This window comes from Lates calcarifer, linkage group LG7_1 (genome assembly GCF_001640805.2).
Source record: "Lates calcarifer isolate ASB-BC8 linkage group LG7_1, TLL_Latcal_v3, whole genome shotgun sequence".
Taxonomy (NCBI): Eukaryota; Metazoa; Chordata; class Actinopteri; family Centropomidae; genus Lates; species Lates calcarifer.
The window spans coordinates 7,164,620-7,188,975 of NC_066839.1; the positions used below are offsets into that span (position 1 = coordinate 7,164,620).

General features: G+C 40.9%; 1 protein-coding gene and 1 long non-coding RNA gene across 2 annotated transcripts; one reads left to right on the forward strand and one right to left on the reverse strand.

Annotated features, from left to right (window-relative positions):
* Window positions 1-10,507: 10,507 nt before the first annotated feature.
* LOC108873479 (cytosolic 5'-nucleotidase 1A) lies at window positions 10,508-16,304 on the reverse strand. Its single transcript, XM_018661662.2, has 6 exons — window positions 16,094-16,304; window positions 15,796-15,963; window positions 13,840-13,969; window positions 13,523-13,645; window positions 12,262-12,446; window positions 10,508-11,896 (listed from the first exon to the last, which is right to left on the reverse strand). The coding sequence occupies exons 1-6, from the start codon at window positions 16,205-16,207 to the stop codon at window positions 11,531-11,533; spliced, it is 1,086 nt and encodes a 361-aa protein (XP_018517178.1). The 5' UTR covers window positions 16,208-16,304; the 3' UTR covers window positions 10,508-11,530.
* A 792-nt stretch (window positions 16,305-17,096) lies between these two features.
* On the forward strand, window positions 17,097-24,340 carry LOC127139000 (uncharacterized). Its single transcript, XR_007813610.1, has 3 exons — window positions 17,097-17,126; window positions 20,864-20,911; window positions 24,280-24,340. It is a non-coding gene; the product is annotated as an uncharacterized LOC127139000 (long non-coding RNA).
* The last annotated feature ends 16 nt before the right edge of the window (window positions 24,341-24,356 follow it).

Sequence of the window (24,356 nt, forward strand, 5' to 3'; positions counted from 1 at the left end):
GGGGGGGGTGGAAGGAGACAGAGAAAGAGGGGAGAAGGAAGAAGAGAGGAGGTGAGGGGGAACAGGTGGTTCAATCTGTTGAATCTTACATTTCAAGTCCAGAGCTGTTAGAGAGAATACGGTTTTGTACGAGTCTGCTGCCGGCCCTTTCTCTGAAGGCAATGAATTATGCATCATCTTGAGAATATTCCCCCAGAATTCTCGTCTTCATTCAGATTTAGGGTGCAGGGCCTGACTGAGTGTGGCATCCATGCTGCCATGTTGCCATGTTTCATGATTGGGGGGGGGGGGGGGGGGGTGCTGGAAAAGTAGGTTTAACCATCTGTAGATCTAAAAAGGCGGGAAATCATTCATGTTCACCAGTGTAATTAATGAAGGAAGTGATGGTTGCAAACAGATATGATCTCCAGGGTCCGCAGGAAACACAGCCTGGTTAGAATATCAACTCAAAGACATTTTTAAACCGGCAGACGCGACAAACGATTGGAGTTTGTGTCTTCGGCGGGTGCGCAGCAGAACGTCGTGTGCCTGTGAAGAATGTTTCGTTACTGCAAGGACTCATGTGAGGACATGAAACTTTGCAGCAACACACACGCACACACACAGACTCTCACACACTACACTGGGATGAACTCCAACAGGCTCACATGCCTGCCTCTCAGCCCCCACACCACCCACCTTTTTTCAAGCAGTTGCTAAGGTGACGGCAAAGGCTGAATTTTAATCAGACAATAAATTAAGGCAATGTGATCTTCTCCTTTATTATTAAATGGCAGCTGGGCCGATTTCAGGAGATCTGTCAGGTATGTTTTGGGTTCGTGGAGAAACACTGACGGACTGCAAATCAGAACTCTTGAAAAATAGTGGAATCAGCTGTTCAGAGACACTTTATATCGTCAAGGGAATGCAAAATGATTTTGTGACTTCTAGTAACTGAAATGATGTACATTTTAAAATAAGATAGACGTAGCCAAATGGATTATGCTCTACCACTGAGATGAACATCATGCTGAGACTGCAAATACACTCACTTTTGATGCAGTAATTGCTAATTGAGCCCTCAAGCCATGTCCTCCTGTGCCATGCACACTGCTGCTAAAAGTCTGGGGGAAACCACTGGTTGCTAATCCTGAAGAAAACAGTTGTTTAAACAGGTTCTCTGCATGCACAGCCATTTTAGCAAGGTTACGTCTCAAGCTGAGTAAATGATGGATGTCACACAATAAATGCTGGTGAGTGGGCTGACTCAGTAAATGACTGCATTGTTCGGTTCAGATTGTTTGTGTGGAGGAGCTGCTGATGGGTAGAATGCTAATGAGCACACCCATAAAAACCTGCTTGCTGGTCAGCGTGAGGCAGCGCTCCGCTCAGACTCACAGACACATCATCACCCATCTGAATGAGGATCAGCCGAGTGGTAGCATGACTGTGTCTATCAGAGGGATAAGTTACACTACTAGTTCAATTTTTTTCCACGAGGACAAAAGAATTATTTCTGTAACAACAAAGTAAGAGTTTATTAAGTGATGAGAGTTTATTATTTATACATTAAAGTGTTTCTCCACTTTTTTTCACCCTTTAAAAAATACTGTAATTTGAGACTTTTTGTCATCCCAGCAAAAACTAATCAAGTCTTACAGCAGCTATAATCAATATTTCTATATTTAACAATAGATCAAATTGCTATGAATATGTGAATGGGACTGCATGTCTTGACAAACCTGAAGAAAATTATAACAGGACCCTGCCTTTTGCCGCAGCTTTTTAGCATCTTTCAGCTCATTGTTTTGGTTTTCTGGCTACAACTCTACTGTTGTTGTTTCACTTTCACTGCTCTCATTAGCATCATGTTTTGATGCAGTGGACAGTTAAACAGCCTCCTCCGGAGTTAGAAGAGACCAAAAACAGAAATGGAATTGGATAATGCCTTATTTTGGTTCTTCTTTCTTCATCTTGTTTTCATTTTTTCTTTTCTTTTTTTGTTTCCTGTATATTGCTGTCAAAATCTTGAATTTAAAAAAACCCTATAGACTGCATTAGACCAAAAACTTGTTTCCTGCACCTCTTCATGGTCTCAATGATGGAGCAGAGAGACCCTAGAAAAATCAAGAACAGCTCACTCAAATCACCCAAGACTTGATCTATTCATACACCACTTCAAACTTAGTGAGAAACAATTTCCACTCCAATCATAACATATGCTCAGAGGCCTGGCTTTGATTAAAGACTGGGACAACTTTCATCACTCACCATGTTGATGCCCCTAGGCAGAGAGGCAGATCTGTAGGGGTATCTGGGGAAGTCACTATAAAACTCTGGGAGGGGAGTCTTCATCTCAAACCCTTGACAGAACTGTGGAGGAGGTGGAATCAAGTTTGTCTCGTCTGTCTCCAGCTGTGGCGCTGTATCTGCTTTTAGCTCCAGGTCCTGCTGCTCGTCATTGTTCCTCACAGTGTCAATGTCCGTCTCCAGATAAGTTTTCTGTGTCAGGTCAGGGGGAGACTGCTCTTCTTGAGGCTGTTCAAGTAAAGAGCCCTGCTGCTGGGCCATTGAGCGGGCCAGCCTGGGGCTCCACTGAGTCACCACTTGGATCTTTTCTTCAGGCTGATCTGGGTTTGTGGTGGTGGAGCTGGAGGGAGAAGCTGGTGTCCCAAATGCCTGCAGGCTGTTTAGGTCAAGCACGTTAGGATGCCACCTCATCCAGGAACTGTGAAAACTTCACTTTGGCTTCAATCTTTTCCTCTAGCAGCCACTGAAGTTTTACACTTTTAGCATTGGTGTGGGTCCGTGCTGAGCCCCTCCCCTGACACAGCCCACCTCTCTCTCGCCATGTGTGCTGTTTGTTATGGTTCCTGCCTCCTCCCTGTTTAGCCTGTAGATGAACTCTACCACGAGACCTTCTGGAAGGACATGCTGCAAGCTCCCCCCACGTTCTCTCCTCTCTGAGTCGGGTTTGAAAAGCTTCCTGGCTCTGTTTCTTGATTGAGCTGTGCAGGAGGCAGGTCACTCCCGAGCTCCAGCTGTACAGGCTGCCGGTGCCCTCGCTGCTGCTCCTGCTGCCTCCTGGGCTGCTGCTGGGGACGCTGGGGCTGGATGGCTGGCTGGGGGACGACTGGTTAGAAGAAGGGTCTATCAGCTCCTCCAGCCAGACCTGATCGCCGTTAAACTTGGGGCAGTGGGCTGCAAAGGAGGCCCAGTATTTCTGCTGTGGCTGGCCCTGCTTGGCTGCACCTCCCCTGGAGAGGAAGCAGGCTGCTCTGCCTGTCTCAGCCATCGGTTTGAGTTCTGTCTGCATGGATGTGTTCTCTCTCTAATTGTTGCAACTGGCAGATGATCCATGGTCCAGTGGACAGCTCTGATTTTAAAGAGTTCTACCCCAATCCTGTCTCATTATTGTGCAAGCCTGACCTAGAAGAGATCCAATACTTTTCACTCTAGGCTGAACAGATGGCCTCCTTCAGTGCCAGGATAACCTCCTGCTATGACAGTCAAGGACATCCATGACTTAAAATTTAATGTAGAGAATTATGGAGATGTCCTTCTGCAGGTTGGTCTAACAAAAACTATCAAAGATTCTTTCATGTTTGCCCACAAACATCATAATATCTCCTTATTCTAAAATATTCTGAGGCCAAAGTCAAAGAGAGAGAAAATCACAGCCGCTCTGTTGTTAATCTGCAGAAGCTTCAGGTTTGGGTTTAATGAGAGGGAATTTTCACACAATCCTCGCAAGTGTCTTTGCTAGTAGAGCAGAGCTTACTCCGAGGGTGCTGTTCTTAATTAGACTGTCTATTGATAGCAGAGTAGGCAAAGCTTTTCAGCTTTTTCCAGGTCAGTGGTCGTAGAAGAGGATTGATCCAACAGAGCACATGGCAGCTGACACACAGACACAAGGACTAATGGACAAGCTCGTTGAGTAATGGATTACGGTAAACTCATCAATATCACTCATTAACCAAAAGAGCAACGCTTATGAAATGACTCTAAGATGCACTGCATGTTTGAAATGAAAAGAGACTCTCTAATATGGAATGATAGCTAAGAAGAGATACAAATTTAAATTGATACAACTTATGCCATCTGAAATTTAAAAACACACCATTTACACAAATTTAATTCCTTAAACTTCTGAAATTTCCTAAAGGGAATAATTTTACATTTTGGGAAATACTCTTATTTTCTTTCTTGCTGAGTGTTAAATGAGAAAATTGATACCACTCTTAGGTCTGTGTGTCAAGTACAGAAAACAGCCTAGCTAGCATGGTTCTGTTGAGAATTAAAAAATATGCCAATTTGTGGTTTCACAGAGTTACAATGTGAATTGATAAGCTGTTTTTCACTAAGACGTTAAAACATAACTGTCCATAAAACTAAAAACTGTTCTGTTCTGTTTTTGTACAGATTAAAGAAACAAGATACTACATTCTGTATACTATTCTGTGTACCACTACAGTACATTCAGTACTACAGTACATAATTCATATTGTCAGCCTCTACGTTTTTCAGGCACTACAAAATTTGCTAACTTAGTCTAATTGGGGATGACTGCTGTTAAATACAGTTACAGTCCTACATCTCCTAATTCAAAATTTACCCGTCAACTGATATGCATGCATTCTGTATCATGAAGGCAGCTTTCAAATACTGAGCAGTGTATTCATATGGGGATACTGTAGCTGTAATGTTCATCAATATTCAGGTGGTTACATAACTGCATCGATAACACCTCTGTTAGGCGGTGCATGGGAGGAGTGTAAGAGATCAGGATTGGCAAGTGAGTGACAGAAATGAAATGCCACACACCAAAGCTAAAGTTGTATTCTTGGCTGCAAAGACTTCTAGACCAGAAGACTTTTAATATTGCAAGCCATTGTGATCTAATTTGATGTCTGAGCACCACAGAGTAGACCCTCAACTTGTCCTACCTGTACAGTCTTTCCCCAAGAAACCAACCTGGATCAGACAGGGATAATATACTGTACAGTGCATCTTGTCACGCAGAAGCCAGACTGTTCCGGTCTCGGGGGATATCATTAGCGGCGCATCCAATATGTAGGGGTTTTAGCCATGACTGGGTGGCCTGCTGTGCGCATGCGTTCGTCCAGAATCGGGCCCCCCACACCCTGCCTTCTGCTACAGCCCTGCCGGCTCGCAGGACACCCAGGGGACCACCCTGTCTGGTACCGGGGAGGAGCACCAAGCCTCCGGCACACAGACATATCTCTATATCATTTTCTCTCTGCTCCGTCCCTATTTTTCTTCTGTCTTCAGGGCCTCTCCATTGTGCCACCATTTCTCACCATTTTCAGACTTTCCAGACAGGCTCAGGCCTCCTCTATGATGAATGTCTTTAATAATCTCTTTTCAATCTCAGGAAGCATAGAGGGGTGGGAGCCAATTTAGAACTATCGCCCTGACGGGAGAGACTGTCAGCCCATGGCTACCCAGAGGTAATGGTGCTGAAATGGATTCCTGCTACAAGCACAGAGGTGGAGATAATTGGTGATGCTTGCCTGCTCGGTGGTTGCACCCTGCTTTCCCTTGCTGGCTAGTTGTGTCACTGCCTCGCTGGGCTCAGCCTCTGCGGGGGCCATGCTCTGCATCCCTTACTAAGCCTGCAGAGCAGACTAAATGCCACAGCTGATCAGCTCTGGCCATGAAGAAATACGGCCTTGTGCCACTCAGCTGTTACTATGGCAGTGTTTTTTTGTCTCTTTTTGTCCTGCCCTTCTCATCAGATCAGAGGCTACTCTCCCATCTGTCCACACAGCCTCATGCTAAACACTGGCTGGGCAGGAGGTCAATGTGATGCCTCTCAAAATGACAAAAGCCAGTTTAACTTGTGGCTGAATTACAGCAAAAAAACACCACAGACCGTATATTAGAGATGACAGTGACAAAGAGCAGCCGATCCCCTCTCACACAAGCCAGATAAATCTAAAACGCTGGAAGAAAAAGTAATCTTCTATTTTCACTCTGCAGCATTTAATGTTTTTACCCTACAAACGGATAAAATGTGTCAGTGAATTAATAGCTTGTATGTGAGCAATGGGAAGCCCGACCTAAGACTTAAAGCAACGTGATATCAGAAAGATCGCTGCCTCGCCCCTGCTTGTCTTTCAAAGCAACAGGCAAGGCAGCATTGATTTCAGATTGTTAGAAGCATTTTCAGAGAATCACTTAACCTGTTCCCATCTTCAGGTCTACATATTGGATGTTCCAGTATGGAGCTTACTAACTGTGTCTTGTGTCTTAGCTGAGGCTGTCAATAATGGCAAACAGGTGCGGTTGTGAAAAGGCAAGATGAGGAAGCAGCGTGTCGATGAGGCATCTGTAATCCATCTCATGCAGAGACACTTGTCAATGCCTCTGGACCTGTGGGGTCGCTTTCAGAGAACCACACTGTGCAATCAAATGAGAATGGGCTAAATTGAATAACGGCCAGCTCATTCTGGAGGTGTAGAGATAGGTTTCCTGGGATCCCTGCAGAACACACAGTTAGGTCGGCAATAACATCAGTCAGACAGCAATTACAGAAGCACATAATGCATACCACATGGGCGATGAGCATCTGTTTCAAACACGAACTCTGTCAGCACAGACAAAAACAGTCTATAGTTTAATCGTCACAAAGCATCCATCAACAGCGTTGTGCTGGATCAAGCACTACAGATTTACAGTATCTCATTCTATAGCTGGAATTCTTGTGAGGCTGGAAAGGATATACCCTCATTTCTATAAGGATGTACTACTGGGGAGGGGGACTGGCTGACCTCAATACATGTCATTATACCACAGTTTTCTGTCAACAGAGCCTGTCATATCACTGTGTGTGCGCCAGCAACTCGGTCACACAGCAAATGGTGACTGTAGCATCGTGCAGCAGATTCACAGAGTTGTCATCACGAGTGTTGACAGACTTAACGGTCAGACAAATCGAAGAGCTGAGCGCCACCTTCAGAAACCCAAACTTCATCAACAGAAACTCAAAACAGACCAACATAGTGAGAGTAGCTTCTCTGTAGTTTCTGGAAAGTGTAGTCCAAAAACTGTGGCCAATAAGCAGGAAAAAAGACATGGATTGCCACCTTTAATTCTAATTCATTTCTAATTAATAATGTACAGTGGTATTGTGATTGCCTTTGTTTACTTTTGGATTACTTTCTCAACTGCTTGTGTTTTAATGGCATTAATTACTAATCTAAACTATTTGTCCTATTATCACCTAGAACCAGTCATAGCCATTATTCTGGTAAAATGTAAAATGGTGTTAAATGTCTCATTCTTTTCAATTATTATACCAGTCCAATTACAGATTTGTTTATTTTTAAATGTAACCGTAATCTATAGTGGATAAAAGTGGCCTGCTTCTGTTGAAGTACAGCTTTAGTCTGCTTCAAGATAAATGTTAATGTTAGCATGCTAATCTGCTCACAATGACAATGCAAACATGTTGATGTTTAGCCTGTTATCCCTAGTATCTTAGCATGCTAACTTTGCTAATTAGCACTAAATACAAAGTACAGATGAAGCTAACGGGAATGGCAGTTTTGCTGGTATTTGGTTAAAACTTTGACCAGATGACAGCTGCAGATGAAAACTTAATGGTGCTACTGTATGTTTTTGCTAAGGCTACACAGCCAACATTAGCTTTAAAAGCTGTACATTTACCAGTCCAAATGAAATATTGAGAGTTCAACATCAAACTTCTCCTGAAGTTAGCATACTAACCAGCTATCGCTGTCTCATCCAGTCACACAATACCTTTTTGATATAGTGAGTCACCAGCATCCAGTCTGCCCTCTGTTCAACATGAGAGGATGAAGTAGTGCTGCACAGAAGGCATTTCTAACTGACCTCTTGTCTTGTAAACGCAACAAAGGCTGAAGCCCTTGGTAAGTAAATGTCTGTTAATGCTAACAATGGCTATGTAGCTATATCACAAACTTACATATAGCACCTTTAATGGATCACCAAGAAATATTAACATCTTCAAATTTAATAGCGGCCCATCAAAAGATTATATGGCATGGCTAAAAACAACTGGACTCTGGTCTGTACTTCACGTAAACATTAGACAAAGCTATTGTATGTCAATGCTACAGTTTATTAAATAAATATCAATTATCTAATTATGTTAAATAAATGTTCCCAAGATACCCAGTATGTAGGCATCAAGGCACCCACCAAGGTAATGCTGATCCAAATAAATTACTTTCAGAAAACATCTACCTACAAGTTTCTGGCCACCATCCAAGAAAACATATTTAGAGCAAATTGCTTGTCAAGAAGATAAATGTAGCAGCAGACTATGAGAGTACTGTTTCCACAGTTATTTTTTGGTAACTTCTCTTGTGGTGTACTCGCACACACATACATGCAGACACGCACACACACAAAGGAAGGATGCCAATTATAGTAACTGTTTGATGAGGTTTCTCATACTGAGCCCCATGCTACCTTTGCCTCTAATCCTTTGTTATTAATTATATCTTCAACAAGCCTACACAGTTCTTGTGGTGTCAGCACCGAGTATCCATGGCAACAGCCGGTTGGTCCCAGCTCTCAGGGAAGCACACACCACACACACACACACACACACACACACACACACACACTGCTGCCTGACAAAACTGTGCCTTGCTGCAAAGATGCTCCACTGACAAGATGAATAACTCAACTATAGAAAAATATTACAAAGAAATTAAAAAATAAATCCGGACCCCCTTGTGCATTGACTTTTAAACCTTACAGTCCTCTCCCCCTCTTAGCTTCTAGGCAGGGAACAACATTCACAGTCATTACCATAGTGACCAAATTGGTAAAGATGCCTGTTGCTACGTTCAAACATTGCACAAACTGAAACAGGATCAAGAAAGCAAGACAATAATAACTGAACAATCTGCTGTGGTGGAATGTAGCTAAGAGAATGTACTCATGCACAGAACAAATTACAAAGTACGACAATAAAAATTGATTGTTCAACTCTAGGGCTGTATTATTGTTATTACAATTATTCTACAATTATCTTTTTTTCCCCCTTATAAATCAGTTAATATTTTTTTCTGTAAAATGCAAGGAAACAATGAAAAATGCCTGTTATGATTCCCCAGAGCCTGAGGTGACGCTATCAAACTCTCCCATCTGAGAAGGAAGAACCAACAAAAAAATTGATTTGATTAAAGAAATAGTTGCAGGTTAATTTTCTGTTGATCAATTTATAAATTAACTGACGAATCACAGCAGTTCTGACATATTCAACAAATATTGTGTCATAAAAATAATAAGGAAAATTTGAATAGGGATTTTGAATACAGGACTTTTAATTGTAACAGAGTACTTTTATAGCATAATCTTCTTAATTCTACTACAACAAAGAATCTGAATACTTTGTCCACCAGTGTTGGTGTGTATAAAACTTGAAATTTCTGAGCTCTTTCAGCTTAAAAATAATGTTATTTCCTGTTATATACACCTCATATTAGGTGTTATTTTAGTCCAGACAGTTTTTTTTTAATCAATCTGGATCCATAGGATATCTCATCAACTTCCAATTAGGCCTAATGTTAGTTCACTGAGAGGAGAGTGATTTGCATTTAGTTGTTGCAGTGATATTTTGGTTCAGTAAAAATGGGTTGAGTGGGAGCTCAGTTATAACAAACGGAGGAAATATCTCGCTGCACACTGTGTAAGATAAAACATGTTTTTTTGTCTTTATGGATTTATATTTTCTTGAATTCCTTTTAAACTTCACACTCAGGTCTAAATTATGTTTTACACTGATATCCATCCTTTTCATTGTTCTGTATACTGTATGCTTTCGAAATTGTAAACACAAAAGGACTGAGTGCTTATGTGGTTTTTTTTTTTTTTTTTTTTTTTTTACCCTTTCTGTTAAATCCCAATCTAATTGAACAAGAGCGCCCCCATGTGGCTTTTTTAATCCTGTTCATATAAGATGAGACATGCTCTCCATCAGCTGAGGTTGTACAGACACTTAGGAACATAGAGGTTTAAATAGAGGACAGATCTGCTCAAATACACTACAGATACGCTACTGACCTTTTGACTTTAACAGATAGAATTTCACCAGGAAATGACTCCTCACTAAACACGAGGCTGTAGGACAATTAAGGAGTGGTTAAAACATCAAGTTCATCAACAAGTTTGACAATTATGTCTAAACAGCACCACCTACTGCTGAGATGCACAAAGACCAGCAGTGGGAAAAATGAACTCAGATCCTTTACTTTAGTAATGCATCAATGTGGTTGTGGCATTTTCCTGTTGTAGATGGGTGAGATGGAGCTGGTTTTAACCTCTTAATATACAGTTTATTGTTTGGGGGGTTGAGTTGAATACAGTACTTTCCACTGAAATGTAAAAATGAGAAATATAAAGTGGCATAAAATGGATATACTCAAGTAAATATACCTCAGAATTGTACTTAAGTTTAGTACTTGACCACTTACTTATTTACTTTCCGCCACTGACAAAGACTAGCAAATGGGGTTCCTCGACATTCCTTTATTGATCTATTATATCCTCTGTGCTCAAAACACTTCGATAGAAATCAGAGCATAGAAAAGTGAAATGGTGCAAAAATCGTGTTACCGTGTTACCACAACATGAGTAAATAATATTACCAAGATATACACAAAATGTCACCTGCAAACATACATTATGTAGTCACTCCTATGTAAAAATATGATGATAGTGAAAGTCTAGTTACAGTGCCTGATGTGCAGATAGTTTAAAAGTGTAAACAGCTCACAGAACATGACTGTGAAAGTTTGAGGAAAAATAAAAAGTGTAAGTTTTATATTGTGTGTGCATCAACAGCAAAGACAGTGACAAAGATGGACAGCATCAGTTTTCCTTGTAAGGCAGCGAGAGTCTACCATGATAAATGTCCCTTTTAAACATAAAGCTCCAACTTTTGGTTGGAATTGACAATTTATACTCTACCTGGCTGGTGATTCTAAAGCCTATAAAAGATCCAATGCAGAAAAAAACAACTACTACAGCAGATATATCCTCCCATCCTCGATATATATCATATGCCAAAATCCAAGATAAATAAAACAAACATATGTTTATGGTATAAAAGTGTATAGAAAATGACAAAAACTGTAAACGAGAAAAATAGTTATTCCTCTCTCAGTAAACCTTTCAAAAGGCCAACAGGTACACAGACATGGTTACAAGGCACCTACAGGTAAGAAATCTGACGTTTCTCTTCCAAAACAGCATTAAGTGAAATAGTGTCGGGCACCTAGTGTAACTCTTGCTTCGAAAATACATTCCCCAACTCATTAATAATACCCTATCATATAGGAAATAGTAGAAAACACTTTATAAAAACCCCCATGCTAGGAAACCTTGTTGACTGCATGACTAATTCATTACCTCAATCCTCTAAAAACTTCCAATAGATCATTTTCCTGTACACAGTATTTAAATTTGGAGCAAATCTCTTCTTATGAAGGCCAAGACGAAGTGCATATTTAATATCTTAACTGCTTTTAGGTTACTCTTTTTTCGCAGGCTGCTCAATGAGTTTACCCTTGTGGTACTTCTGTCCAATCCCATAGGGGACATGTGCAGATATGGTTCCCAGCTCCTTGGCCCCCTCAATGTGGAACATCTGGTCGTCAAAGAAGATGTGTGGTCTGATTTTCTGCAGCAGGGGCCCTTTAGGAGCCCCCGCCAGGAAGAGAGCCTCGTCGATCTCCAGGCCCCAGCTGCGGAGGGTCTTCAGGACGCGAGCCCCGGAGCTGGCGGCGCTGCGAGCCGTCACCAGGTAGGTTCGGATGGGACAGTTCATGCGCTCATTCTTGGCGTAAAATTTTCTCTGGAGCTTCCCCAGAGCCTCCAGGAAACACTTTAAAGGGCCCTGAAAGAGTGAAAGAATCGAGTTAATTTTTTCAACACAGGTGATGAGGAACATGAACACAGGTAAATGTAAGGAAGAGGAAGTAAATGCACAGTGTCACACAGCAAAAAATATAATCATGAACACAGTATGTTGAGTGTCTGTATAGTTTAGGGTAACTGGTTCATTCCTGCTCTGTATTTACACAATTTTTTGAGTTTCAGAATCGTTACACTCCTAAAAACTGTTTCAATCCAGAACAAGGAAGATCAGTACTAAGTTTTAATACTCATTTTGACATGGTGTTCAGTATATTCTGCACACAGTGACTCCCTCCATGAGATGCCAATTACATTTAAGTACATAAAAAACAAACAAAACGTTACCTGAGCGAGAGGTTTGTTCTCAAACTCCTTCTCGTGCTCAAAGAAAGTGTCCAGGCCGTGCTGCTTCACGATGATCTCCGACTCGTCCGAGAAGAGGACAGCGTCGCCATCAAATGCCACCCTCAGCTGAGTGTCACTCAACTGAGTCTCTGTGTCTGGCATGAACATTGTGGCCGCGGCGATTCCTGTTGGAGGGGAGGCGGGTATGTTCTTCACAGCTTTAAATATCTTTAGTTTTATATCGTGTAAGTGCATGAGGGAGTGTGCCCATCATGTCAAGCCTGTTCTGATCATCAGTGTCATTATGAATAAATCTAAATCCATTAACTTTTGGAAAACAGTCTATTATACCTAAACATGTAGATACTTTGACTCAAATGGTAGCACAAATGAGAATTCTATCTACAGTATATGGTTGTTTACAAGCAAGGACACATGTCAAATGACATTTTAGAGATTTGTTGTAGGCAAATCAGAATTCCACACATCTCCTGTGATGACGGGCTGTCACCAAAATGTGTTATAAACAAATACGCAGGCGATGCATTGCCTGGGCTGAAGACTTTGCTGTTATTCATTTGCATTTCAAGTCTGTCCGTGTAAAAGTCAGATGTGGCCTCATTTGAAAACCTGGCATGCTTCAGGCAGTGTTAGCATGCATCACATGTGTGTGGGCAGCTGTGGGCTTGGGCATGGACATCTCTCACTCTGAGGTGTTAAAAGTGAACTGCATGAACAAACATATGAGCAGTGCTGTGACTAATTATCAATTAATCTGTATATGCTGTTTTAAACCCAAAGTATTCCGTTTACAATGCTATATTAAACAAAACAAGCAGCAGCTACTCATATTTAGGAACCCAGAACCAACACATATTTACCATTTTTGCTCAATAGCTGACTTTCTTTCTCAAAATTGCTGTCAAATAGCTTTCTAATCATATATTAATCAATTCTTCTCAGCAATAATTTGAGTGTTTATACTTCAAATCAGTTTGTTTTGTGTGTATTTAGACAACAGGGAGCCATAAATCACACCAGTTCCTTCTTGCTGCACAGCGAGGGGTCGAGATTTCTCTAAACAGTGTGAATGAGTCACACACTCAAAGTCAACACGCGAGAGTGTAAATATCAGCGAAATACAAAAACATCTCAAGGCTGCTGAGAGAGGCTGGTATTGTGATCTGTGACTGTACTGACAATACAAAACACTTTCAAAGGAGGTCATGTTTGATTCTAATCTAACAGCAGCATCGCTCACCTTCCTCTATGGCCTCTGTGACTTTCTCCGAGTCCTTGGAGAGGTAAAGGTTCGTCATGTAGGCCTTTAGGTAGCCTACAGGACTTTTCCCTCCCGTCATGCAGAATCTCTCTATGGTTAAATCTGAAAGAATAAAAAAGCAAGTTGGAGATATGTGAAGAAAGAAATCTCATTTCTAATTATTCCACAACAGCTCTTCTTCATTGTGTAATTATTAGACTGAGTGCTGTTCTTGATCAAGCCTGTTGCTTCAGCGGGCAGAGATGCTGAACACCGTGCTGAACAATCAACAATGTTTGGTTTAGGACGCAGCGTACCATAGTGATTAATGCTGTTTATGAGGCGCACTCCGACTTGGGCATGGTTGTTAGTCATTAAGACGATGTCAAACAGCTCCTCGCTGTCTGGGTAGAGCTCCCTCAGTCGAGCGTTGACGTTCATCAGGGCCTGTGTGAGAGGACGGAGAGATTTACACCAAAAACAAGGGTATTGTGTCACAGTGTCCAACGTGGGGTTACAACACAAAGCATTGCTACAACATTTCTTTCAGTTGTGTCACAGGTTTTAAAAAGGGAACACCAAGGCATTAAAACAGCATAGAAACAATGGAGTGTGATTAATAAACCACACAGGCCTTCATCAGGGTTATCGTGTATATCTTCGCATGGACATTCATTATACTGCTCACTAATCATGCCATCTTAGTTTATCACAGATCTACTGGTACTGGTGTTTGTCTACACTCAGTATGTATCTCAGTCATTATTCTTTAGAGACAGATTTGAGGGATCTTGATTTTAAATTTCTGCTTATGTTTTAATATGTTTCACGCAAGCTACTCAGTAATGGAAAATCAAAACACAGTACATTCTCTTTAGCTGCTGCTGTATGAAATATTGGTAAGTATCATAACTGATAAAATGCTATAAACATTATGTTAAATGATAAATACCTTCACTGCCATGCAAAAACATTACAATAACTTACAGTTTAAGAATTGAATCCTGGCTTAAACAGCCTTTCACAATCAGTATTTCACCATGTTGTGACACAAAAACACCAAACGTGGAAAAAATGTAAATTCTTTTCTTTAACTTTGATGAAAGGAACTGAGCTCCTGCCCTACATGTAGTGAGTAAAATAACTGAAACAAGAAAAGCACAAAAATATTGCAATGTGCTGACAGTGCTTCACTATGAGACATAATACATTACTGTCCTGTTACGTCATAATTATTAAAAGTACAATGGCGACATGCTTTCCTATTCAAATATCACATGTAAGTATACAAAAATATATCCATAACTTTAAGGAATTAAACACCTCCACAGTTAGCTTTAAAGCTAAAATTATGGCACATCTGCCATTAAAAAGCTACTACTGTGGAGAGAGTGATGGTGCAATGGAAATAATTAACATGCTCTGGTGAGTCAATGGTCAGTTTATACCCCACGCCCAGTTCAGGTTTACATTTGGAGAGAGCCAAATCAAGTCCTTAAACCCCACAGTGCCTGTTGCTAGCTGTGGTAGCAGGTCAGATGAGTAGTTGCATAACAGCTGATAAATACAAGATCACTTTACAGCAACAGAGTGCAATCACTCCTCCTATGATGTCCCTTCATTTCCAGGGTGATAATAACTGCTAATATGTTGCTAAACACATTCAGGAGTGGTCTGATGAGCACCAGGCCTGCCCAGCCATTGACTCTGAACATCTGTCAACTTTTATGGGAAGTTGTGCAGCAGTTTCCTACCTGCTCTACTCTTACTGAAGAATGGTTTGATTTCAAGACTTGACCAGCATTTCAAGAAAGACTGAAGCAGTTCTGAAGACAAAGAGAGGCTTTAATCACTAGTTTATGATTGGGATTTCCCTTCTTTTGTCCTCTTAAATACTCATTTAGTAGTCAGTGGGGAGCCTCCATAATATCACAGAGGGATAAGACTTTGTGATATCTGACATTTAAAGACAGAGACACGGAAATTAGGCGAGAAAATGTGGATTTTACTGCATCTGTCTCTGCCACCAAATACCTGACTTTGCATGACTCGGTGGGGTGTGTCTTAACAGTAGGTAAGTTGCAAAATATGAAGACAGATATGAAAACTGGACTTGAAACTTGAAATTCTGCAGTCCATTACCAGGATTCACGGTTTGTGTTTGTTGTCATGGTGTGGACTATTGTCAACAACGTGCTTTTTTAGCTGAGTAAATGAACTTAAGGGACCACGCCCTGCAAAGAGCCTGCAGAGATTTTTGAGGCCTACTGTACCTTGACGAAAGGGAAAGCAGCTCCTGGTTTCAGGGGCTCGTTTTCGTGCTCCACCTGATAAGCCACGTACTTCTCCACTCCTTCTTCTTCGTAGAGCTTCCTCTCTGCCACCATGTTGAAGAGGGTGCGAGAGGAGACAGCGATGGTGACAGCAAACCGGGGTTTGGGCTGAGAGCGAGTGGAAAGGTAGAGAATAAAACATGAAGCGTCGTGCAGTACTAGACGACGTCTTGAAAGCTTTGCGAGACAGTTGTGTACGGCTAACACGCGAGCTCAATGCCAGCAAAAAAATACTCACAGGTCTCGGTTTGTGTGTTTTAAGGTTGTCAAAGAAAGCTTTGGCCGCGGCCCAGTCTGTTTCCTCTCCGTTATCCTCAGCAGCAGCTGTGTCGTTTGGCTTAATTTCACTCATTTTTGTAAACTTCTGTGTGTTCTACAGCCTTAACAAACCCAGAATAAGGTGAAGCAGCTGCAGGAGAAAACTTTGCGGAAATGTAGTAAGGGAAAACCCGGTGGGCGTGTCCTCCAGGAGTGACGTAGGGAGGTCTGGGCATCACTTGGCTCGTTTGGTTGAGTGAGAGAAAGTTAATGCATATGGCCAGAAGTATGTGGACACCCCTGTCTGCATACTTTGTGTGTTTTTGTTTGGGGGTCTTTTCTGTAGTTTTTTTTCTTTTTGGTATTAAAAAAAATCTTAATGCCACTTCCAGCTTTGTAGCATCAGTCTGGGGAAGGCCCTTCACTGTTTCTATTTAGCAGTGCCCCCTGCATAAAGAAACTGTATCATCGACATGGAAGGATTACTGAACCGGGCCTATGGGGCACAGACCCAGGGGGTCAAGGGTCAGAGAAACATAAAACAACCACAAAGAGAGAGAAAATGACTACAAAAATGGGCACTGCAGTGACAAAGAGACAGGAAAAGACCACAAAGAGAAACAAAAAGCTCCGCTAGACCATAAAGAGTCTACAAACTACGTGGCTATTTTGTGTCTTTTTCAATTTGGGTGTCTGTATCAAATAAAGAAGAGGTGGAGGCCTGTTGGCACTGGGGCTCAATGTCTCCTGATCTGTCCATGCCAACACAACATGGAGTGATATAATATAATATAATATAATATAATATAATATAATATAATATAATATAATATAATATAATATAATACCTTGAATCCTCCACATGGGACCTAATGCCATAGGTTGTTTGACTCACTAACGCTTACACAATGTCTTCCACTGGTTCATGAATGACCTCCCTCCTCCATCACACACCCCACCCCCCACCCCCCACAGTTGGTAGAGTCCGAGACGGAGCATCATGGCGATTGACGGTAAGTACTCGGTCTCAGGTGTCCTGCGAGACTCGTGTGAAACTTTGCTCGGGACGGAATGAGAACGCGGTTTAAAAATCACATTATATATTCACGGAGTATCTTACGTTGCGTTATCCAGTGTCTTTATGAATCAGTGCCGTCAGTACCGCAGTGCTCCGGAGCTGGGACAGCAGCTAACTAGCTTCGCGGGGCTGATGATGCTGAAGCGCGGACACCCGCACTGATGCGGGAATGTTGTGATCTCTCAGCCGCGTGAAGTGATGCCGAAGTGGAGAGAGACACAGTCAGTCCCGGTGCTCTGGTTGTCCGAATCACGTTTGTAAAATAATTGATTAAAACAGATATGTGACAGTGTAGCGATTGATTGAAACAATTGGCTTTCATTGAAAAATCACGACAGCAACAGTGGCAACTACTTTTGTCACTGTGAAAGACCTACATAACTTGGCGGATGAATATAGTTTAATATGATCGATTAAGAAAAAGAACGATTTGAGTTCGACATCACTCCGCTGTTATCTAAGCCGTTTCATGGCTGCACGTGCTATTGATACTCTCCCTAATCATCACGGGTGATGTGTCCAGTCAGTATAATAGCTCGTTACGGGTAATGTGTACAACAAATACAATAGCCTACATGCTGATGGCCAAGTGTCTCTTCAAGGTTTTAGTGAAAGTGACCGGGACGCCGAGCAGCGACAAAGGGATGCAGTCAGTGATGAGTGGACGCGTGCCTTGCCCCGTCCCGTTACGGGCACAGTCCTTATTGTGTCACGTGCAGCCATGTGTGCAGCGGTGACACCTGAGAGAGAGCAGGTGCGGTTTTAAGTCACCAGTGGTCCAGATGGAGATATCTGGAATTCACATTTTATATATTTACAACTGAACTGTACATACTGTATATCTATAATTCGATTTTTTTCATATAACTCACTGTATGTGTGTGTGTGTGTGTGTGTGTGTGTGTGTGTGTGTGTGTGTGTGTATCCTATAAGAGCAAGTATTCAGAATTTTCATTTTCACTTTTCAAATTGTAGTTTGTGTTTTTCTTATTGTTCCACTGCACAGAATGTATGTATTTGCAGAGTCTGACAAGTCAGAGTCACAAAAGTAATATACAGCATATTATCTGTCGGAAGTTTAAGAACATCTCCAGTTTTGAACAGGATTTATTGAAATATACACAGCTTAGTGTCTCAATAGTGTCTCAATATACACAGAAAATAAAGCTGAAATAAAAGTTTATACAAATTTTTGTTTTTAAAAAAATTGTTGTTTTTTTTTTAACAAAATTTAACAGCTGACCACACTCGTGACATTCTTACTACAATGGAAGTCAAATGTTGTTCGTCTCAACTGTGTTGCAGAAGTTCCCACAATGTGTTGCACTTTTCGACTGATTTTTCTTTAACCCTTCTGTCCATTTCATCCTAAACCAGCTCCATTGGGTTTAAGTCTGGACACTGTGCAGGTCTTTTCCTCTCAGGTAGTTCTGATAAAGCCTGGAGGTTGTTGTCTTGCTGTAGGATAAACCTCTTCCTTTGGTAATTACCCTGAGGTCACCATTATAATAGCAACGTACAGTTTTACTTCCTGCATGATCCAAATAAAGCTTCAGAGTGTGCAGCAATACAGTCTGTTCCAGCTCGGCCTTTATTTGGACAGAAAGGGAAAAAGTTGGGGCATAGTCACCTGTAGGAATTGTTTGCATCAACTTTCAAGGTTTTATCTGCTTCCATTGCTGTAGCCCATTTTAGGCAGCATTACTCCCTGGACAAAGGCAGTTTAAACTATGTAATTTTCATAATTTTTCAGGTAGTGTTCTAAAACCTTTGACCAGTAATGTAGTCAAAGATAGTGCATTACCAATGATTTGGCAATTTTTCTGTTCCTGCAAGAATGGCCAACAGAGAGTTTATTTACCATTAAGTGAATTGGTCTGTCTGCTGTGTGACAAAAGACGAGTCCGCCTCAGAGTTTACTCTTTGCTCTGGCATCAAATCTGTGCCTCAGACCACTTCCAGACTCCTAGCCCGAGATGTGAGAGAAGTGATACAATAATCCATGACTGATAATGTTTAAAATATCCAAGTCTTTTGTGGGAGTAAAATACCATCACTGTCATCCGAGACAAGTGTGCAAACAAAGACATTTCCACCATCTTTAATCTCTTTCCAAATTAGACTGATACAGATCTGCTCCTGCCATCCTCTCGCTGCAGACACCTGAATCATTAAATACCAATGTGTTGAGCCAAGAGGGATAATGTGTGAATGTACAGTATTTGTGTGAGTGCACAAGCCTGCGGGTGTGTTGATGTGTGTGAGAGTGATACGAGTGTCAGTATCCTTCATTGACTTAAGCCTTGGGGGGATTAAAGAAGCTGATTATAATAAGCACCAGGTAATGCAATAACATGTAATAAAAATGTCTGTCTGAATGAGCAAAAATAGTAAAACCTCAAACACATTCCCAGATTATGTAAAAACCTCACATTATTTGTGATGCATTGTTAAAACATACCTTTATGAATAATTAAGAATTGATAGTGATATCACAGCTTTGACAATGATTTACATAGTTTACATTTAAAAGCTACACGATTGGTATTATTTCACAATTTAAAAATTCTTTAGAGTTGAATTTGACCACCGTTTAAGCCAATAAATTATATATATTTCAGTATTTCCTCACCAGGCTTTTATTCTTACAGCGAGGTTTGAAACATTATTTGAATCTTCATGGTGGTTTATGGAGGTTAATTTGTGGTGTCTGGTCAAGATTTACAGTCGGGGGGTGCTTAGGAGGGACTCATGAGCTCAGTATCTGACTGTAACAAATTCAGTTATTTAAATCTTATGAAAGATGCATTAGAGTAATAACCACTGCATTTAATAGTTTATGTATAATTTATTACATTAATGAGCTGTAGCACAGTTTTGACCCACATACAGAGAGCATTTTAAAAATGTATTCCTTTGTAATGGAACTTATCGATGTTGTAGAGATGATTGAGGATGACCTACACTTTTAAATTTAGAATATATAGAGTTTTTCATAGTGCATTATCATTGAATGTACTCATGTTTTAAGGAAACATTTTTTAAAAATCTGGAGAATACACTCTCTTGCTGAGAGTTTGATGAGTAGATTGATACCACATTTATATCTATCTCTTAAATATTAAGCTGAATCTAGGAGATGGTTAGCTTAGCTTAGCACAGAGACTGGAAACAAGGGGAAACAGCTAGCCTAGCTCTGTCCAAGGGTAAGAAAAATATTAATTTAAACAAGAGCTATACTGTGTTAATTAGAGCAGAGGTGCTGGTCAGTGGAGTCTGTTACCTTTAGACAAAGTCAGGCTAGCTGTTTTTATGCTAAGCTATGCTAGCCAGCTGCTTTTACCCAGCTTCATATTATAGAGAATGGTATCAATCTTCTCATCTAACTGCAAGAAAGTGTATAAGAATATTTCCCAATATATCAAACTATTTATTAAAACCAGATGCTTTGAATTTCATCTTATTAGGAAATGTATGTTAGCTTGATGTTCAAAATTACACTGGATTGTGTGGGTTTTTTTCACTTGGTTCCAGCTAATCAGTTTTATGTTTGCTGGAATGATGACCATCTGCCAGCTCCTCTAACCCGAGGCCTGATCATATGTTTCTGCAGTGCATGACACCATATTTTAACCTTTGACTCTCAACGTTTCATCTCTCTCTTTCTCCCAGGAGGGGGCAGAAACTGTGGTGTTCATGAACTCATCTGTGCCAGACGAGGTAAGGCCATGTTACAGCCGAGCTTGTACCCGTACTTGAGTGTCCCAATAAGCATACGAGTACAGTTTTTGAGTGTGTGTTTGCTTGTTTTCCACCCGGATGATTGATTGCTTTAGATTTCTACATTCAAATATTTAGCCCGAGCTTTCATCCTGAATTTTTAAGTTTAGTGTATAGGAAGTTTAGCTATATAGACTCCAGAAAAGCATAATGTCTGCATGTGAATTATGCATGGCATATCGAGTTTTAGTTCACTTCAGCAAAAGAGGGCAGCTGTGTGTTCATGATTTATTCACCGTGGAGGTTTTGTTTCGTATCAGAGGTCCATGTGTAAGCAACATTTCCAGATTGCCTACCTACTTTTTAAACAAGCATGCCCTATAAACAGCAGAGTTAAGTATGCAGTGGTCTAAAACTTGGGAAAAGTTGGAGACGTTATTACATGAATAAATGAATGAAAGTTAACAGTCATGATGAAGAATTTAAACATAATTTGTTTCCATCTGTGTCCCATTTATGTAGAGACATGACAGAATAATTTGTTTCCCTTGTATTTATTTGACACAAACATTTGGTCAAAACAAGCTCATGTTTCTCAGAGGTTATTATTCATTTTCTGTTTTCACATTGCATGGTTCAGTGGCTGCATTTTCATGTTTGTTAGTCAGCTTGCTGGAGTCGTTACCTGGAAAAAAAAGGCAGATTGAATCCTGAGGCTCATTTCAGAGACCTGAGTTCAGCCTCAGTTCACACGCTGTAAAAAAACAGATTTATTCAGTTTTATTATTGCCATATTTTCTTGTTTATTCTTTTCAGACACACAAATCATACACGCACACACTCGATGAGGATGGCATAGGGTGAGAGAGGGGAGTTAAAAGGCAGAGAAAGAGAAAGGGAGGGAGAGAAAATCCACTTTAATCTGCTCTGCTGGTATGAGAAACATCAGAGTTTCCTGAGAGTGTATTATTATATAAAAAATAACTGACAGCGGGCTGTGCTCTCTGAAAGGCTGGCTTGCTACCACTCTGCTTTCCAAGTGTACATTGACAGAGGGATCAGGTTACCTCAGGTGTCTAAATTATTCAGCTGTCGTTGACATTTACAGAGCAGGGCCATGTATGAAGTGTCATCATGCCCCAGGGCACGGGGCCATAAACTGTTCATTTTCGACAGACGGCTCCTGCTGCTGCGCCCGTGGCTGCAGAGGTCATTTGGGCTCAATCAACACAACTGTCCACAGTGAGAGTTGATACGTAAGCCTGGCAAGTGCTGGACAGGACTGAGTGTGAGGGATTTATTACATGGCGGATTACTTCAGAGCAGGACAGCTTTGTTTTTGCTTCTTCTGAGATCATTTACTATCTATAGTTGCTTTTTGGGAACAGCTGCTTTTTCAAAATAGGATATTCATTTAGAGAAGGTAAGCCTCTGCCACCACATCGCTCTCTTATCTCTCTCCTACTTCTCTTGCAATTCTTGGGAATTTAGCATCCATCATTTTGGCAGTCTGCAGCAGGGAGCACTAGTTGTCAGGCTGCAGTGGTCTCTGCCTGTTGCCATGGTGAAACAAGTCTGTCCATAATAAGTTGAGTGTGCAGTCAGGAGGTTTGACAAAGTATGCCTCTGTTTTTCTCTGTTTTTCTCTCTTCTTCTCTCGTTTATTCTCTCGGGGAGGTACCAGTTTTCACACTGTTGACCAATTTAATCAGTGATCGCTGATGAGTGCTTTGGATATGAGCACCTGCTACAAACCACATGCTGCAACATTTGGGCTGTGTCTGCCTCAACAGACGCATTGGCCCGAAATGCACCACCATTTTATTTCTTTGTTTTTCACAGGGCTGCAACTAATGGTTATTTTTATTGTTGATTAGTCTGCCAATTGTTTTCTCAATTTATCAGTTAACTGTTTGGTCTATAAAATGTCAGAAAGTTAATTCCTAAATCCAAGCTAATGTTTTGTCCTATTATCAACTACAAACTCATAAAACCTTTAATTATTAATTTACCATCACATAAGACATAAGAAAGAAAAACGGGGAATCCTCACATTGGAGAAGCCAGAAATTGGGAATATTTGGTATTTTTGCTTGAAAAAGTTATAAAAACAGTTGACAATTCATTTTTTTCAATCAACTAATTGATTCAGTGTTTTTTTTTTTTAACCAGGAAAGCCACATTGACATTAACATTCAACAGTATTCTGGTCAAGATAGGTAGCAAAAACAATGAGTTACAGACTAAAACAGAGAATGTGTCACAAAGTCAGACACAGAACAGAAATGCAATTACTTATCATGAATAAAATTGCTAGTAAGGATCATCTAGAATAATACACATATTACACTTCAGGTCCTTTAAAAACCTACTGTACACTACCTGTCCATACCACTTCAACATGTGGAGAAAACCGTGGCTTAACAGTCTTGCCATGCCTAGTTACGGTCGCTAAGCTATAATTTGTGGATTGCTGCTCAGGCGAGAGGATTAATGAACAGTCAACTGAAAACACCCGGACAGGCCTTTAAGACTGGTGTCTCTAATAAAATATTATGGGATTCTTTGTTTGAATATGGGGATCAAAAACTGTATTATAGCTGTATTAAGCCATGGTGTGCTTTACTTTACAGGCTGCCCTTTCCACTGAGGCATTTGGTCTTTTGAAATGCTGTTCATGCTTCATTGTCCACCGGCTTCCCCTTTTCTTCAGCTATTACACTATGGTGTGTCTGCGTTGTAGCCTATTAGGTGCAGGCCCAGTGCGGTTTTGCTGGTTTTACTGAGTCTACGTTTCAGTTAGATACAGTCCCTTTGAGGCCGTCATAAAAATAGCACATCAGCAGCACTGGGCTGCGTGGTTACATGAAGTATAGTTGGCCTACATACAGCGCTGTAGATTGTATCTGGTGTGCCTTTGAAGTGGAAAAACCACTGACTGTTTAAAACTACAATAGCTAACTCTCCCCTTACAAGGCAACATTTGAGGAGTTCCAAAATAAGATGTGTATCATCAAATGAAAGTATTTTGTAGTATCAAAGTACGGTTGTTTACAGCCTTAAAAGCAATTTCAAAATAGAATTTTTTTTAGCTTGCAGCCATCTGTGTTTCTTTTTATTTATAGCCACTGGGACATTTTTTTCTTTGGCTGACTTTGGGAATTTAACTGCTACATATCTCCTTAATCAGTATTACTTAAGTTTATCTGTGTCTAATTTATTTTCTGTGTCTCTTCTTTCTGTCTGCCCCCCCCCCTCCCTCTTTATTTCTGTTTCTTCTCCTCCTCAGTCTCTCCTGAGCTTCTGGGTGTCCTGTCTTCCATTGCAGCCTTCATGGCGTTGATGGCTCTGTTTTTTCTTTACCTCAGCAACAAGCTGTCAGTGGGGAGTCCTGACGATCTGTCACAGCTCAGTGGTTATAAGGACACCCAGCCAGGTACTCAAC

Excerpts from the sequence above, each read along its gene's own strand:
- LOC108873479 (XM_018661662.2), bottom strand. The coding sequence starts at position 16,207 with ATGAGTGAAATTAAGCCAAACGACACAGCTGCTGCTGAGGATAACGGA. Across the intron at positions 12,447-13,522 it reads CACAGAGGCCATAGAGGAAG|GAATCGCCGCGGCCACAATG; the intron begins GTGAGCGATGCT and ends CCCCTCCAACAG. Across the intron at positions 11,897-12,261 it reads AGAACAAACCTCTCGCTCAG|GGCCCTTTAAAGTGTTTCCT; the intron begins GTAACGTTTTGT and ends TCACTCTTTCAG.